We start from the raw sequence: 16,988 nt of genomic DNA, 5'->3' as shown, positions 1-16,988 counted from the left end.
TCATCTTCCCGCCAAATATAAAGCCCTAGCGCCTCGACCGTAGTTGTCTTCCATTCTTCTAATACCATCTCACTCTCTCGTATCAGAGCTTCCAGAATGGATTTGAGCGAAGAAGTTAGGGCTGCTCACAAGCGAGAATTCGCCGATTTCTTGGATCAAGATGTATGTCCTCCTAATCACTCTCTCTTCTCCTTTTTCTAACTTTCTTATTCCTAATTTCCAATGGTTTTGTGTTGAATCATCAGGTCGGAAAGGGCATTTACATGGACGAAATCAAAGCCCTAATCAACCACAAGCGCCACCGCCTCATCGTCAACATCTCCGATCTCCACAACTTCCGCGACTTGGGTAACAGGTTAACACTTCTTCACACCAATTATTAAGTTCCGCGCATGTGTGTGTGTGTGTGTTTTTTTTTTTTTTTTTTTAAATACTGTATGCGAAGTAAATGTATGCGGTCAGTGGTTAGTGTTTCAATTTTTTATGTTTTTGTGTTTTGCAGGATTCTTAGGAGTCCTAGTGAGTTCATCCAACCGTTCTGCGATGCGGTCACGGATGCAACTCGAGCTACTGATCCCAACTATTTGAAGGAAGGGGAACAAGTGCTTGTGGGATTTGAAGGTCCTTTTGTTTCTCGCCGAGTCACGCCCAGGGATCTTCTCTCTGAATTCATAGGTTCTATGGTCTGTGTTGAAGGCATTGTCACCAAATGTAAAACTACTGTTCCTCCTTATTTGTGCTCCTTTTTATTTGTTGCTTGTGGTTTAAATGATTGAGTGTTGCTAGTTTCTCTTAAGTTAGGTGGTAAAATGACTGAATTTTGATTCCTAATATGACTCTTGAACACCGTAAATAGAATCAAACTCAATGTCTCTTTTTCTTTTCTTGATAAATTGTACTGGATTTAATTAGTTGCTTTGGGAATTCAATTGTATTTTCTTTATTGCTTTGAGGCAGAGTAGGTTACTTTGTTCAAGGATTTTAATATTTACCTTTTGTCACGGTCATTGGTTAGAATAATCTGGGCATTTTTTCTTTCTATTTGTATTTTTAGGTAAGCAGGTGTACCGCTACTTTATGTTTTTGTTTGGTAACATTTATTTTAATGAATAGTTAATATCGTTTTTGCTAAGATACCCTTAGTGTATCTTGAGTAGCATGTTATGGGTTATGCTATATGATAATAATGGCAATCTGAAGGTCTTTTACTGGTAAAAGTATGTTATCTCTTTCTTTTACAAGCAACGGTTTGGTTTTATCTATAGGCTGTTCTTTTTCATCATTGGTTCATTTTTTTTTGTTACATTTGGAATAAATTTGTGAACAGAGTTTTAAAATTGAGAACATGTAACCTGGTTCAAGTGTGCTGGGATCTTAACTGTTATTTTCATTTATAGGTTCTCTTGTCAGGCCGAAGGTTGTTAAAAGTGTTCATTTCTGCCCCACCACTGGAAACTTTACCAGTCGTGAATATCGAGATATTACATCCAATTTGGGGTTGCCCACAGGATCTGTTTACCCTACAAGGGTAATCAAGCTACTTGATCACTAATATAATTTATAATCACTAGACAGTGAGATTTACTGGTTAAATATTTGTTGTAGGATGAAAGTGGCAACTTACTTGTGACTGAGTATGGATTGTGCAAATACAAAGATCACCAAACTTTGTCCATTCAAGAAGTTCCTGAGAATTCTGCTCCTGGCCAACTCCCTAGAACAGTGGATGTCATTGTAGAAGATGACCTTGTTGATTCTTGCAAGCCTGGAGATCGAGTGGCAGTTGTGGGGGTATATAAAGCTCTTGCTGGGAAAACCAAAGGCAGTGTGAATGGAGTATTCAGGTAGCCCCAGAAAATATACTTACTGACATCATTCCTTTGTGTTCCCTTGCGTTCTTGAACAAAAACTTGATTGACTGATAATCATGCAGGACTGTGCTCATAGCCAACAATGTTTCTCTTCTCAACAAAGAGGCTAATGCACCAAGCTACAGTATTGACGATCTCAAAAACATTAAAAAGATAGCTGAAAGAGATGATGCATTTGACCTACTAAGTAATTCACTTGCACCTTCTATATATGGGCATTCTTGGATAAAGAAAGCAGTGATTTTGTTGATGCTTAGTGGAGTGGAGAAGAATTTAAAGAATGGCACTCACTTGCGAGGGTTAGTATTTTCTCTTGATCTCCTTTTCTGTTGCTGGAAGTTGGCATTATTGAAGTTCAATTTCAACACATTCTTACTTTACATTTATTTCTCCTAATATAAGATTGTAATGCTGTTATGTCTTGCTACTTTAGCGACATTAACATGATGATGGTTGGCGATCCCTCTGTTGCCAAGTCTCAACTCTTACGAGCAATTATGAACATTGCTCCCTTGGCCATATCAACTACTGGCCGGGGTTCTTCTGGGGTTGGTTTGACAGCTGCAGTTACTTCGGATCAAGAAACAGGTAAAACATTTGTCATGGGCTATTCATTATTATTTTTTTATTTTGTTGTTTAAAGAACATTGGTAATTTCTTTCTGCCAGGGGAAAGAAGGCTAGAAGCTGGGGCAATGGTTCTTGCTGACAGAGGTGTTGTCTGCATTGATGAATTTGACAAGATGAATGATCAAGATCGTGTCGCTATACATGAAGTTATGGAGCAGCAGACTGTTACTATAGCCAAAGCTGGTATCCATGCATCACTTAATGCTCGATGCAGTGTTGTTGCCGCTGCAAATCCTATATATGGAACTGTAAGTGGCATTATTTGAGTAATTTGCTGTGTATTGAACCGAGCCTTTAATTTCTTTTTAACTTGTGGCTTTTATTGTGCAATTCTACAGTATGATCGTTCATTGACTCCAACAAAAAATATTGGACTCCCAGACTCCTTGCTTTCTCGATTTGATCTACTGTTTATTGTGTTAGATCAAATGGATCCTGATATTGATCGTCGAATAACAGAACATGTCTTACGTATGCATCGATTTCGTTCTGCCGTTGATGGAGGTAGATAAGTAGTTTTCAAATGTTAGAGATGTGCTTATACAGGAAAAATTATTTTATTAAAATTAACTTGCCAATGTAGGTGAGGCAGCACTTGATGGGAGCTCAAGATATGGAAGGGAAGAGGAAGCTGATACGGACACATCTGTCTTCGTCAAATATAACAGAATGTTACATGGGAAGAAAGTTGAAAGAGGTCGCAAACGTGATACGCTCACAATTAAGTTTCTTAAAAAATATATCCACTATGCTAAGCATAGGATTCAACCTGAACTGACTGATGAGGTGATATGCATGGTTACTGTTAGAAATTCCATTTTTCTTGATTTATAATGAATTCCTTTTAATATTTTTCAATTTATCCATGGTAACAGAATTTTGGTCTGCTAATTTTATGTTAATTGCCATAGCTAAGTGGTTTTTCTTAAAGTCTAATTATTTTCAGCGATTATTATGCTTCTGTTCCAATTCATTATTATATAGACATGTTACTGACTTTAATTTAACATCAATTGACTTTGTCGACAGGCATCTGAGAGCATTGCCACAGCCTATGCTGAGCTCAGAAGTGCAAGCTCAAATGCAAAGGTTAGCATTGGGAATTGAAATTGGCTTGAAGCGTACGAGCCATTCTACAAAGTACTTTTTATTATTGATATCATGCTGGCTTTATGCAGACTGGAGGAACCCTCCCCATTACTGCCAGAACTTTAGAAACCATAATACGTCTCTCAACAGCCCATGCCAAATTGAAGTTGAGCAGACAGGTACTGTACTTGGCGACTACTCATAGTGCTCTCTTATTCGCTATTTATAATATAGTGAGATACATGTCCATTTTGATAAAAAGTCCAGACTCCAGAGGCCATGTCAATTAACCTCTCGGTTTTTCTTTGGTTATGTTTGGATAACTCTTTCTAAGCTGATTATTATTCTCAAAATGAGTTATTTGGCTGGTGGGTGTTAGGAGTAACGTGTTGTCATTTTCAGCCAAATATAGTGTTAGTATCTCCACAAAGTACCCAATATTACTTAGTTATAGGTAAATGTTTGAAAAAATAAAATTCATTCTTTCAAATGTAACTATTTTATAATATAAAATTATTTTTTCTAGAATACATTTTTCACAAAGTAATTTTACACTTGCTCAAACATGCACTTGGCATTCTCCTTAACAACAATTTTTCTTGTTATGGTTGCTATATGCTTGTAAGTTTTGACTGGTGGTACTTCAGCAGCTTATGTGTTTTCACTGTTGTGTTTAGTACACTCCCTGATTTAGCCTACACTTGTCTTGTCAGGTTTCAAAGTCTGATGTTGAAGCTGCTTTGAAAGTTCTTAATTTCGCAATATATCACAAAGAACTGACAGAAATGGAGGAACGTGAGAATGAGAGGGAGAGAGAGCAGGACAGGAAGCGTAAGGCTGAGCATAATGAAAATGATGGTCCTGACCGTGGTACGAAAGATAGAAGAGGGTGAGTGATAGTCTATACACGTTGGAAAAGCTAAAATATTATAGCAAGCATCTTTTCATTCTAATTACCATAATTATCTTGCAAGAAAATTCATTTATTACCATATTCTATACCAGACACTAGATTAGCATCCTTGCACTATAGTAAGAATGAAGACACTTCTCTGATGGCATGTAAATATTGAGGGGGTTGATGTCTAGATTTCTTGAACATGTCTGGCCATTAATGAACTACATATACTCATATTGTCTTTATTTTTGGCTAGGTCAACATCTGATGCCATGGAAGTAGATGATACTCCAGCAGCACAAACTGCTGATAGTCTCACCCCTGAAAGGTTGGTCAACTTTCATTTCCTGTCTTGCAATTTTGTTTTCTTATATTTTAGTCTCTTCTGTACCTGTTTCTGACGTAAAATATCTTCCATTGACATGCAGAATTGAAGCATTTAATTCTCTATTTGGTCAGCATATGCGTGCCAACCGCCTGGATCTCATATCTATTGCTGACGTAGAAGATGTTATCAACAGAGGGGCACATTCGCCTTACAGCGCTGCAGATATACTACTACTATTAGAGGTATGATCTTCTGATGAATTTCTGGTTGGGCTGCCTTCCTATCATGAAGTCTGATAATAGTGTCTTTGTCTTTTCTGAAATTTCAGAGGTTGCAAGATGACAATAGAGTGATGATAGTTGATGGAATGGTGCATATGATATCATAGTGTTAGATTGTTGCCCAATCTCTTGACGAAGCTTCAGACAGGTATGCGATTTTATAAAATGTTTTTTTTATTATCATTAAGGGTTGAGATGTTTGTATTCATAATTCACTTTTAAACAGACTCAGTTACATCTCTAAACAACTGATTCTCGTAGCCAGCAAATCAGAAAACAAAGTTATACTGAATGATGAGCGCACATTTGTTTAATTTGACATGCATATTTACAAATTTTGCAATTGTAAAACTTAATTTTCATCTTGACAAAGAGAGGACGATTTTCAGGGAGCAGAATTTGCTGCCAGGGTAGTATGCACATCTTACACCGGAGTGAGACTAGAGAAGGATTCACAATTTGGAGTTAGTCTATGTACTTGCTATTTGGGTGTTCTTTGCCAACACTTCAAAGAAATAGCCTGTGATTGCATTGGCATATTCTTCGCCAGAGCTTTTCAAGTTATAATGAACTTTGTGATCCCCTCTTGGAAGGTTTTTCTTGTTTTGTCCATAATTTGATTTGATACTGGCCTTATCTTTATGTATTTCAGTACTGCTAACTGCTAATTATTCGTGTAAACAAGGCTTTAGAATTGAACTCTTTATTCTGGGTGTCAATAACTTTATTTTCCGTCACTTGCTGCGATGCTAGTTTTTATTGACACCTATTGGGATATGGTGTGGTTGGCAAAGTTAAATGTTTGGTAAAATTAATTGTTTAGTGTAAAATGGTATAAAAACGACTCATGATTAGATATTGTGGATAGAAATGAAAGGAAAAAAAATAAAAAAGATAAACATGGAGCTTGGCCCTGTTGATGACATCATAAAATATTCTATCATTTCAAAATGCATCCTTTCAAACGAAACCTCTTATCCTCTCTAAATATTGTGGGGCATAAAAACATTCTGTTCCGCACCTAGTTGAAGAATATCATCCCGTCTACGAAGTCAGTTAGAAGTAAGTCAAGCAATTATCAAGTAAACGTACAACATCAATCTATGTATGCTAGGTACTAGAAATTTTTAACACAATAAAAAATGTAATCAATTGTGTGCCTATATCACAATTGAGGTGAAATATTTCATAAGAAACCAACAGATGTTGTACAAAGGTGTCTACTTCAAGAACAAGATGCATCCCTCCAATTTCCTTCTTAAACTGAGATATTGATTGAAAGAATGTGTAGTGAGAATGCGTTAAAATGGGTCTTGGCCTCGGTACAATTACAACATATGAACTCAATGTTACCTGGCTATATAAGTTAACTAGTTAAGCTGTTCAAAAAATTAAATACACCGATATTGAAATTTCAAACGATATCTGAACTATTATATTTAATCAGATTACTTGTTTGGTTACGCAAAAAGAAACACAATATTTGAACCTCTTTTTTGTTACGTATGAACAGGTTAATCTTTTTTGGTACATGTCAAAAGGCAAATCTATAAAAACAGTAATGAAATAACTCGGGATTTTCTTTTACAATAACTCAACATTTTAATCAGCACTTATTTTACATGAGTTTGAAATGATTTGAATATTCTTTCACTGTAGTATGAGATGGTTTACTATTAAATATCAATCATATTTATGTTTCTGAAACCTAAACAGCTAACATTCTCAGAAGAGTAGGCAGGTTATGAGGAGGTAACCGAGGAAGAGTAAATCAATTTTGTTGCTCCCACAATCCTATCTATAGAACATCAAGGATAAATATATCTTTTTTAAGGTGTAGCATAGCATAAGTATATCCTATTATTGAAGTAAATGGGGAAATGAAGTACTACTGATATAAACAATTTCTGAGGCCTTAATTTCTAACCTTTTTAACGATCATAATCCAATAAAAAGAATTAGGACCACAGAATAAGTGAACAGGCATGAACTGAAACCATAAACTCTGTTCATCCAGTTGGCCTTTCAGGTTCAAAATTTTTGCTACCCGAATATAAACAAGATATCTCCCTGTGTTAACAGTCAATTATTACTCTAAAACTTCTAAAACACCCTAATCCCTGAAACTAATAATTCTGGAGAGGGGAGGGTTGCTCCAGAGACCATTTTGTGTGAGAGAGGAAATGATTGAGGCAGCAATGTGTGTGACATTAGTTGTACCCACACCAAGAGTTCATTTGTCAAACTCCCATATAACCCCTCCATCTTCTGCAATACCAAAATAAAAGACCATGGCAACAATCACTAATTTGAAATTTGGACAAATAAGAATAAAGCCATTAGTGTTCAAACAACTAAAATCTTGTCATGTAACATAGAATATCAGCCGTTTGATTTACATGCGTCTGTTTTGATAAATGAAATAAGTTCTTCATATGCTAAAATTAGTTTACACAAGTTAATTTGTAGAAGTTCTTTCATATTAGTTTTTCCAAAAGCTTATATTTAACTTGTGCACAAGCTAATTTTAACATATGGAAAAACTTATTTCATTTTTTCTTTCTATTTTCTTATCTTATAGGTGTTTGTGAAGAAATTTATCCATACAGACTCTTAAACAGAAGTCATAAACGCGAAGCAAGCTTGCTGAAGATACAATGAACATCACAAAATACATAATTATGAACATTGATAACTTGGCAACTAAAAACTTTTCATATGCCTTGTTTAAATAAATTTTTCCATAAACACTTATAAAATTAGCTTATCCATAAGTTAAAATTAACTTACACACTTTAACTTTCATATAAATCCTTTCATCTAACTTTTTTCAAAAGCCGAGGTGCATAGTTTATTTTAAATTACAAGTCTAAAAAGTATACCAAGCCCTGTCAAGTAGTAGTGAGGTTTGAAGGTGTTAAATATGAATGATTGGGACAAAAAACTCAAAGGGCTTAAAACAAAGAATGTCATTCATCATTTGATCAAGTCATAAAATTATCAAGACTAAAATCAGGACAGGACTAATATAAGAGACTGATATTTGGTAATTCTAACCACTAAAAATGACATTTTTTTTTAATTTTTAATTTCAATGGTTTAATTGATGAGTACAATTTTTTTTTCCTAATAACTATGTTATTCATGCAAAATATCTACCTAGTTCACTGGTAACTAATATCGATCAGGGGACCTGGCCATGGCTACTTTAGTAGGATCTCCCATTTCAATTAAGTTTTTTTTATCTACAACTACAAGACTTGAACCGAGACTTCATTTAAGGAGACCGAATCCAAATCCAGTTCTATTAAGATTACCAACTTGTTGGTTGATGGGTACTACTTTGGTGAATTACTTTGAACAAAATTTAAATGTGAGAGGCTAAATTTAGGGTTTAATGAGAACGGAAAGAGAAGAAGACATAAACGATTACCTTTAACTTTCTTTTGAATCCAGGTCTCAACAAGCATTCCAGCAGCTACACCACCAGCAACACAAGCACTGCAGAATAATAAGGCTGAGGATAGCGGCCATCGAGGAAGGAAATAGTAATCAGGAATTTGCCTCATTTTCTTGGGTAACCGTTTCTTCAAGGTTGGTTGAACGCTCGGATTTTGCTGCATCTCGCCACCAACGGCTTTCCAATCCACCCCTTTCAACGGATCCTTCGTATCTTTACTTTCCATAATGCCCCAAATTCACAAATTATGCCACAATTGGACAAAGCAAAACCTCGGAATTTACAGGAACCTAAACAAAATCGATCAGCGATGGTAGGTGCAGAGTACACAAACTGCAAAAGGCATCACGTGTTATGATATGAAACTCACAAGCGCTTGGTTTATGAAACAGAACAGTGAGATGAAGAAAGTATAACAAGTCAGAAAATCGAATGAGGTTCGGTGAAATACCTTATTACAGGACACAATTTCTGGATTGAATAAAAAAAAATTGGACGTGTAGAAGAGAAAAGAAAACCTAATTCGAAACGCGGCTTTTGGTGTCGTTTTGGGGCTTTTATAAAACAATCATACTATAGAAAAGAAACTAGAAGCTAACGTAACGTATCGCGTGATTGGGACACGTGGCACGGTTAGCGCGTCTTGTTTGGGAGTCTGGAAATTACAAGAAATCTCCGTTTCACAGTCACTGTCACGTCAATGGCTGCCACTCTCACAACTGTGAGAATCCCCACTTTCCACAACCTACGACGATCTCGCACTCACCAACGCTCTCTCAACGAACACTTCATCTCCCTTCTCACTTTCGCAAAGGTAACAACACATTACTCCACATCTTGTCTTGTAACAAAACGCGTAAATGTTTGGTTTTTCCAGCATCATGTGCATGCCAAAAACTTGCCCTTTATTTATTTTGGATGTTAGATGGAAGGAAGTGAGATCACTGAGCAAGTGGGAGAGGATTCGAGAGCAAAGAAGAAAATTTTTGTTGCTGGGGCCACTGGTAGCACTGGGAAGAGAATCGTTGAGCAGTTACTGGCAAAGGGTTTTGCTGTTAAGGCTGGGGTTAGAGACGTCGACAAGGCTAGAACCACCCTTTCCTCTGCCGACCCATCTCTTCAAATTGTAAGTTTTTTCACTTTCTTGTTGCCTCAATGAATAAGCCAATCCAATCCAATCCTTTTTATTTTTTATTTTTATGCTGTTTAGTTTTTTTAGTGTGTAGATGAGTGATTTATTATGCAATTTGGTGTGTATGGTGTAGGTGAAAGCTGATGTCACAGAGGGCTCTGATAAGCTAGCTCAAGCCATTGGTGATGATTCAGAAGCAGTAGTATGTGCCACTGGCTTTCGCCCAGGGTGGGATTTGCTTGCACCATGGAAGGTTTGTCAAATTTTTCTGATCTCTTGTTGGTAATGTAATTGTAATGATCAAGGACATGTTCCATCTACTATAAGTGCTTATGGAGAATAAAATATGAAAGAAAAATAAAATAAGTTTTTTATTAGCTAAAATTAGTTTAAGGATAGGTTAATTCGTAGAAATTCTCTCATAATAACTTCTCTATAAATTATTTTTTAACTAATGTATATGCTATTTTTAGCTTGAGAAACTAATTTTATTTTTCTTTCCTATTTTTTTCTCGTACATATACTTTTGGAGAAGTTCATCCTAACTTATCCTAAATGTATAGCCATTTGTTATGTTGTTGTTCCTCACTTTTAATATCAGCAGGAATTTGATTAATGCCCTTTTCCCAATAATACATGTTGATTTTTGTGCTCAACATATACAATGGTAGAAGTTATGGAGAAGTAATTTGAATAATTTTGATAGTGGGATAGACTATATATATATATATATATATTTGTAGTGTGTCATTGTCTAAACTTTAAAAAATTGATCCCCTTTTCCCTCTTGATTTTTGGGCTTGAAACTGTGGAGATAATCTAACCAGGTTCTTTGTTTCTTCCATGCCTATATTCTGCGGTTTGATTCATTTTTTAGCTCTTTTTAGTAACTGAAATCATTATGGACATTAGTAGGAATTAAGGATGTTGATTGAGGAGAGCCATTAGAATCCTTTTATTCTACTTAGATATGCAAATTTGTGTGTTTCCATGTGCTTTCATCTTTGGAAGTTTTAAGACTTTTCAAATTTATATTCTTTATTTGTGAAGGGATAAAATGTCTGTATCACTAATTTGAAACATTATCTGCCCTTTAAATAAGTTAAGTTCATTAGAAACTAATTACATTACAAAGAAAAACAACAGTAATGCAAAAGATCATTGCTGGGTGGGTGGATTATTCAGTCTCTTTGTATCCTTCACTGCTTTCTTATAATAAAGGGATATATTACGCAGGTTGACAATTTTGGCACTGTAAACCTTGTTGAAGCATGCAGGAAACGTAATGTTAACAGATTCATTCTTATCAGTTCCATTTTAGTTAATGGAGCAGCTATGGGACAGCTACTCAATCCAGCTTACATCTTTCTTAATGTTTTTGGACTTACCTTGGTAGCAAAACTACAGGCTGAGAACTATATCAGGAAATCTGGTATAAACTACACAATAATAAGACCTGGAGGGTTAAGAAACGATCCTCCTACTGGAAATGTTGTTATGGAGCCAGAGGTAGAACCTACATTTCTGACTTTCTATTACATTTCCACAGTAGAATCTTAAGTGTATATTTTGAGGAACACTTGTGGAAAGATTTAATTTTATTTTTGTGTATCAGGACACCCTTTATGAAGGTTCCATATCCAGAGATCAAGTTGCTGAAGTGGCTGTGGAGGCATTGGCTTATCCCGAGGCATCTTATAAAGTTGTGGAAATAGTGTCTCGCCCTGATGCTCCAAAGCGCTCATACCATGACCTTTTTGGTTCCATAAGGCAACGATGATTCCATAGTTTAGGACTTGACTGCAGATTAGTGAATTGGTTTTCCTGTTTAATTGTTTTATGGTGGCAAATGAATATCTTTACTGTGTTCCATGTGTGTTGCTTCATTCAATGGGTACGCTAGAATAATAATAGTAAATATTTCAAATATTTCAATTTAAGCACTAGACATGATAAAACTACCTTTGCTTAGCTAATTTAAGCTCTTATCAACTGGGTTATAAACTTTACTGAAGGCTCGTTGAAATAAGTTAATAAAAGCTCATTTTGATAAGGTTTTTTTTCCCCATTAAGTTTATTAAAACAAGCTAAACAAAGCTTATAAGTAGGCCATAAGTCACTTTCATAAGTTGAAATATGCTCTTCCAATTGTCTCCTTAATCATCTTCAGGATTGTAGTTAACCAGTTAATGCATTAGGAAGAATTAGAATCTGGAAAGACATGAAGAAGTTGCACCGGAGGTTTTTCTTCTCTTTCGGGGCTGCCTCTTGGTAGAGGCTACTGCATGGACACGCAGGATCCCTCCCTTCTCTCTCATTTTTTTTTTTTCAAAAATTTATTGAGGGGATTAAATAGATTGAGTGATCTAATATAATATCAGAAGATTAAGTTCTATGATTCTACACTTATAGGACAAAACTTAGATATAATATCATAGATTATGTTCTCTAATCGGAATTGATGTTTCATTATATGAATAATAAATGATTCCATTGACGGGGTTAGACACTTGTGTCATGTTTATGATATTTGTTGTATTAGAAGTGAAAGGAAACATTACATAGATGGTTTGACAATGTTGTGAAAACACTAATTTCTGAATCCAATCACATTACATGGATGAGTTCCAGATCCCATCTCTGTATCCACAAGCACCAACCCACTGAAAATAAATAATTAAATCATGTAATCTTATACTCTCTCAGCAACACCAGATTACACTGCTAAGGTAAACCAAGCAACCACAGAAGCAATGGCTACAAAAACTGCTGGGGCACAAAGATGCACTCCTGCACTTTCCATTGGTGTAGGTGGAATTGCAGCAACATCTTCTACAACACTCTCAGCCACACAAGAGTGAACAAAAACCAACATAGCCATAATGTAGATAGTGAGAACTATGGCAACCTTGCAGCTCTCCATTTTTCTACCAGCTATGACTTGATAATGAACTACATGAAAATACCGGACACTAAAACTCGTTTTATAGTTAGGATTTTGAGACAAGTGAGCAATTTTGAGCTGTAATATGTGGCTTAAGCAGTAAACATAATGATTTGAGAGTGTTGGGGGTAATAATAATGTTATGTCTCCCTCATCTTAAACAATTTGTGCTTCTGCACTGTATAACGGTGCTCACTTAGTAGTGTGTCGTAAGCATTAAGCATGCGAATTAAATTAGACAAAATAAAAAAGTATGAAAAAACATACTACGCGTTAAATTATTAATGAGGCTTTACATTAAGCCTTGAAGCGCCACGTTAGTTTACGCCAAATAAACTATTAAGTAATACAAGATTACTAAGTGTAATTTGGAATTATCGAATAATTTTTCCTTTAACTGGCATAAGGGTTTTAATTTTTTTAATTCATAAAAGATATGGTAGGACAATTTTTTGTCTATCAATAAAAAAGATACCGTGTAAGAAAAAAAATTTGGTGGCAAAATATGAAGGTGTAAAGAACGTGGTATCTGACATATTGTCCAGTTCTAAACTATGTCCACCATCAAAGTGAGAACCCAATTAAAGGCTGAAAATCTTGATTTCTCGTAATTTTATATTATTTTGTTGCTTAGAACATTATATAATATTCAAAGTATAACTTCGTTTACTACTAATCCGATCATAATTTAATTACAGATAAATCATTAAATTTTGAACTAGTGATATTCGGAAATCAATCATTCTTTGGATTTAAAAAATATTTACGCAATAAATGAAAACAATTTTCGTTGTAATGTACAAAAAAGTCCTTACTTGTTAAGATGGATTGTTGCAAGATTTTCCGGAATACTAATTGTTTGAGGGCTATTCATAGCATTTCATTCACAAAGAAATAAATAGTTTACTAAAATATATATTTTATATTGTATTGTACCTATCAACAAGACTCTGTGGCCCAATGGATAAGGCGCTGGTCTACGGAACCAGAGATTCTGGGTTCGATCCCCAGCAGAGTCGTTTTATTAGCCTTTGTTTTTACTGTTTTATTTTACACAAAAAGATAAATAGTTATATAATTTAGCATAATTTTTATTAGCAAATTAATCAGGACGACGAAACATAAATTTAGTTGTCGCCTTATTATTATTATTATTTTTTTTACACAAAAGATAAATATAGTTATGTTATTTTTACTAACAAAATTAGTCAGGATGGCCGAGTGGTCTAAGGCGCCAGACTCAAGTTCTGGTCTTCGTGAGAGGGCGTGGGTTCAAATCCCACTTCTGACAGTTATTTTTCATTTTTACAAATATATCTAATGCTAATAATGTTTTTCCTCATTCTGATTTTTAGTTTGTAAAATACCAAAAAAACCTTATTTGCACTCCATTTTTATTATTTGAATATCTTGCAATTTTTATTTGATTATACAAATCTTATTTTTCACATACGTATTTCAAAATTATTTCACAAAAATTAAAGAGACAATATTAATTTAGAATCTATGATTCCAAAATTATTGTAAAAAAATAATTAATCTTCGTTCGTTCGTTATTTCTTTCTTCTAACATGTGATTAAAAACTTTTTGATGAGTAAGATTGGATCATCTATCTTTGTTATTATAAATTCATTACTAATTATTGTGTTTTTTTTTTAATTTTTCTTCTTCTCGAGATCAAAATTATTTCTTTATTCTAAAGTTAAATATCAAGTCCTCACAATTATTATTTACTTAGTTTAGGTTCACTTAATTATTTAATGGTCTTTATGCTCTTTTCATCTTTCTCACCTTGTTATATTATGATAGTCATACTTGACACATTATTATTAAGAGTTAATCATTTATACACTGTTAGTGTAAAAATTTTTACACTGGCAACCAATCATATCTTTTAAAGTTACTTATTTTATTATTATTTTATTAAATAAGCAACTAATATGACAGTATTAAAAGATATAATTAGTTGCTAGTGTAAAAAAATTTTACACTGACAATGTATAAATAATTAACTCTATTATTAATACTAACTTATACAAACATACTAAACACATTAAGATCAATTACTATATTAATGTGAAACTTCAAAATCAATTGTTTCATTTATCACTAGCCTCTATTATAATTTAGCTGGTAAACATATTGGCCAAATTGTAGATCCTCATCCATTATATCAAACCCTCAAAGTTGGATGATCAACATCTGTTCTTCAACATGTAGGGATATTACAACATAATAAAAGTGTTAGTTGGTACCTTCAAATCAACTAAATTGGTTAAGTTGTATGATATAAATGGTGGCCTCTCTCATCAAGCCTAAACCTAGCTAGCCTAAAAGTAATGGTATCATATATGTTGTTAGACATATGTTTAGCATTGTGACCTAATTATGATTCACTCATATTAGTGAAACCACAATAAACTACAACAATAGTGATAATTTTATAAAAGGAAAATAATAACACAATAAGCCCAATTAGCATGATAATGGAAAATTTACAAAAAATAGTAACCCAAAGCATAATGGACCCATTAACATGTTAATAAACTAAAAACACATTGAAAGGGAGATAAAACATTATTAATAAAAGGAAGCAAGGCTCGAGAAAGAATTGAGTAGGGGCATAAAATAGGGTGGCAACTTATCAAAACTCCAAGATTAGCATCATTTAGTCCTCATGTGAAACATAATGGTGGTGGTGGAAATCAGCGAGGCTAGAGGTTGATGCAACGTGGTGTGTGTACGTTATTAAAGACTTCATATCAATTAGTGAGATTATCATAATAAAATATATAACTGAGAAATAACTCTTATTTTATAAGTTAATTTTATAATGTTGATTTAAATTAAAACTCACGTTCTAAAACATGCATTTCGGAATTTACTGGTTTCGGATTTTAGTGCGGTGAATGAAAATGTTGAATATATATAATAACATATACATAGTGATGGGGTCTAGAAGAAAGATCAAGTCATGTTTGGTGTAGCTTGAGCTTTATGGGTTTTGTTAAAAAGAATGTTCATGTAGGAAAATGTTATGATAAATATGAGTTAGCAGTGGAGATTGAAAGGTTCACATGATGTTAGAAGGATGTAAGATAATGATGACTTTCATAGAGAATTAATTCCCCCTACCTCTAGTGGTATATGTCGTAAAAGTATATATTTTGGATACCATTTTTTTTAATACAGCAGATTCACATACATGTTTTTATATTAGTATATTATTATCTAAAAATTGTTATAAATTTATTTTTGTTATTATCTTAAAAAATCTCATATTAATTAATAGAAATTTTGAGTATTTATAAATCTATATTTTTTCTCTTATTTTAATGATGAGAAACTTTATTTATATTTTAATATCACTGAAGTGAAAAATGGAGTTCTGGTGTGGGGTTTAACATGAATCCTTATGATGACTATTTGAACATCTAGTGCGGTTGAGGTAAAGTTACATTCATCGAAGCATAAGCAATAAAAGCAACACAATAAAAGGCACCTGGGATGAGATCAATGCTACTATAATTATTTTATTTATATTACTTTATACTTATATATATATATATTATCTTCTTCTAAGTAATTTATTTTTTAGTTATAATTTTCCATTTCACTTTAAAAAAATGCCATCCATAAACTTTGGTGAATAATTTATATCAATATTAAAGTAAATTTATTTTTAGTTCTTCTAATTTAAAATTAATTTTTTTAGTCCTATAATTTTAAAAAATTATTTTTTATATTAAAATTTTATTAAAAAATCTGTTAAATATTTTATATAAATTTATCCACAAATAATATATCACTGTTTTAAGAAAAAAAATGAAGAATACATGGGAGTACAAATTACACTATTTGTAAGTTTTTTTTTTGTCCATTCGGTATTTGGACTTATAGATATATATCATATAACAAAGTTGGATCTTGGTTTTGATTAATTTCAAAATTAGTGAAACCTTTTGCCTTTTCTTAGAAGTGTTCAATCACCAATAGTGCACGGTGTTGTATTTCACGAAGATATTATATTTTTGTTTTTACACTGAGGACATCTTCCGATTAATAGTCGGAGACAAATTTTAAACATTCTTTCTCATTTGACTTGACTCAAATTATACTAATAATCTAAACTTAAAAATGAAAATATTTTATTATTCCCAATAAAAATAAAATAAAAACGATAGTTTTATTTAAATTTATTTCAATAGAATCCTAATAATGGCATTTATTTTTACATAAATAATTTAAAGACTTTGTAGTTGAATAATTTATTTTATGAAAGTGTTTCGTAGTTGCGCAAGACTAAAGCAAAACGTATAAAAAGAAAGTAAAGTGAAAAGGCTAAATAACACAGA

The 16,988-nt window shown here is 33.4% G+C and overlaps 3 protein-coding genes and 2 non-coding genes across 6 annotated transcripts; 4 read left to right on the top strand and 1 right to left on the bottom strand.

Annotated features, from left to right (window-relative positions):
• Window positions 1-3: 3 nt before the first annotated feature.
• Window positions 4-5,802, top strand: MCM3 (Minichromosome maintenance (MCM2/3/5) family protein). The gene is made up of 17 exons (XM_020377344.3): window positions 4-162; window positions 246-355; window positions 503-711; window positions 1,398-1,528; window positions 1,606-1,844; window positions 1,934-2,170; window positions 2,305-2,459; window positions 2,540-2,748; window positions 2,839-3,004; window positions 3,084-3,286; window positions 3,530-3,589; window positions 3,679-3,768; window positions 4,303-4,478; window positions 4,744-4,815; window positions 4,916-5,057; window positions 5,144-5,244; window positions 5,486-5,802. Exons 1-16 carry the CDS (start codon window positions 97-99, stop codon window positions 5,201-5,203), a joined length of 2,325 nt encoding a protein of 774 aa, XP_020232933.1. The 5' UTR covers window positions 4-96; the 3' UTR covers window positions 5,204-5,244; window positions 5,486-5,802.
• Window positions 5,803-6,993: 1,191 nt separating this feature from the next.
• LOC109813235 (krueppel-like factor) lies at window positions 6,994-9,132 on the bottom strand. Of its 2 annotated transcripts, XM_020377396.3 has the most exons (3): window positions 9,008-9,132; window positions 8,530-8,889; window positions 6,994-7,364 (listed from the first exon to the last, which is right to left on the bottom strand). In XM_020377396.3, the coding sequence occupies exons 2-3, from the start codon at window positions 8,780-8,782 to the stop codon at window positions 7,330-7,332; spliced, it is 288 nt and encodes a 95-aa protein (XP_020232985.1). In that variant the 5' UTR covers window positions 8,783-8,889; window positions 9,008-9,132; the 3' UTR covers window positions 6,994-7,329. The 2 variants fall into 2 exon arrangements, with proteins under 2 accessions (XP_020232985.1, XP_029130192.1); XM_029274359.2 differs by lacking the exon at window positions 9,008-9,132 and having other exon boundaries at window positions 8,530-8,998.
• Window positions 9,133-9,171: 39 nt separating this feature from the next.
• Window positions 9,172-11,623, top strand: LOC109813234 (NAD(P)-binding Rossmann-fold superfamily protein). Its single transcript, XM_020377395.3, has 5 exons — window positions 9,172-9,370; window positions 9,482-9,682; window positions 9,822-9,941; window positions 10,925-11,197; window positions 11,304-11,623. The coding sequence occupies exons 1-5, from the start codon at window positions 9,257-9,259 to the stop codon at window positions 11,466-11,468; spliced, it is 873 nt and encodes a 290-aa protein (XP_020232984.1). The 5' UTR covers window positions 9,172-9,256; the 3' UTR covers window positions 11,469-11,623.
• A 1,955-nt stretch (window positions 11,624-13,578) lies between these two features.
• Window positions 13,579-13,651, top strand: TRNAR-ACG (transfer RNA arginine (anticodon ACG)). The gene has a single exon. It is a non-coding gene; the product is annotated as a tRNA-Arg (tRNA).
• Window positions 13,652-13,839: 188 nt separating this feature from the next.
• TRNAL-CAA (transfer RNA leucine (anticodon CAA)) lies at window positions 13,840-13,923 on the top strand. Its single transcript has one exon. It is a non-coding gene; the product is annotated as a tRNA-Leu (tRNA).
• Window positions 13,924-16,988: the final 3,065 nt, after the last annotated feature.

The sequence above is a fragment of the Cajanus cajan genome, chromosome 2 (assembly GCF_000230855.2).
Source record: "Cajanus cajan strain Asha chromosome 2, NIPB_CcT2T_4, whole genome shotgun sequence".
NCBI classification, from domain to species: Eukaryota; Viridiplantae; Streptophyta; class Magnoliopsida; order Fabales; family Fabaceae; genus Cajanus; species Cajanus cajan.
This window is presented reverse-complemented; position numbering and strand designations above follow the sequence as displayed.

Bases quoted from the DNA above. Each gene is read 5' to 3' on its own strand.
- MCM3 (XM_020377344.3), top strand. From the start codon at position 97: ATGGATTTGAGCGAAGAAGTTAGGGCTGCTCACAAGCGAGAATTCGCC. The intron at 163-245 runs GTATGTCCTCCT...TTGAATCATCAG, and splicing joins CCGATTTCTTGGATCAAGAT to GTCGGAAAGGGCATTTACAT. The intron at 5,058-5,143 runs GTATGATCTTCT...CTGAAATTTCAG, and splicing joins ATATACTACTACTATTAGAG to AGGTTGCAAGATGACAATAG.
- LOC109813235 (XM_020377396.3), bottom strand. From the start codon at position 8,782: ATGGAAAGTAAAGATACGAAGGATCCGTTGAAAGGGGTGGATTGGAAA. The intron at 7,365-8,529 runs GTAATCGTTTAT...TTGGTATTGCAG, and splicing joins GATTCAAAAGAAAGTTAAAG to AAGATGGAGGGGTTATATGG.
- LOC109813234 (XM_020377395.3), top strand. From the start codon at position 9,257: ATGGCTGCCACTCTCACAACTGTGAGAATCCCCACTTTCCACAACCTA. The intron at 9,683-9,821 runs GTAAGTTTTTTC...TGTATGGTGTAG, and splicing joins CCGACCCATCTCTTCAAATT to GTGAAAGCTGATGTCACAGA. The intron at 11,198-11,303 runs GTAGAACCTACA...TTTGTGTATCAG, and splicing joins ATGTTGTTATGGAGCCAGAG to GACACCCTTTATGAAGGTTC.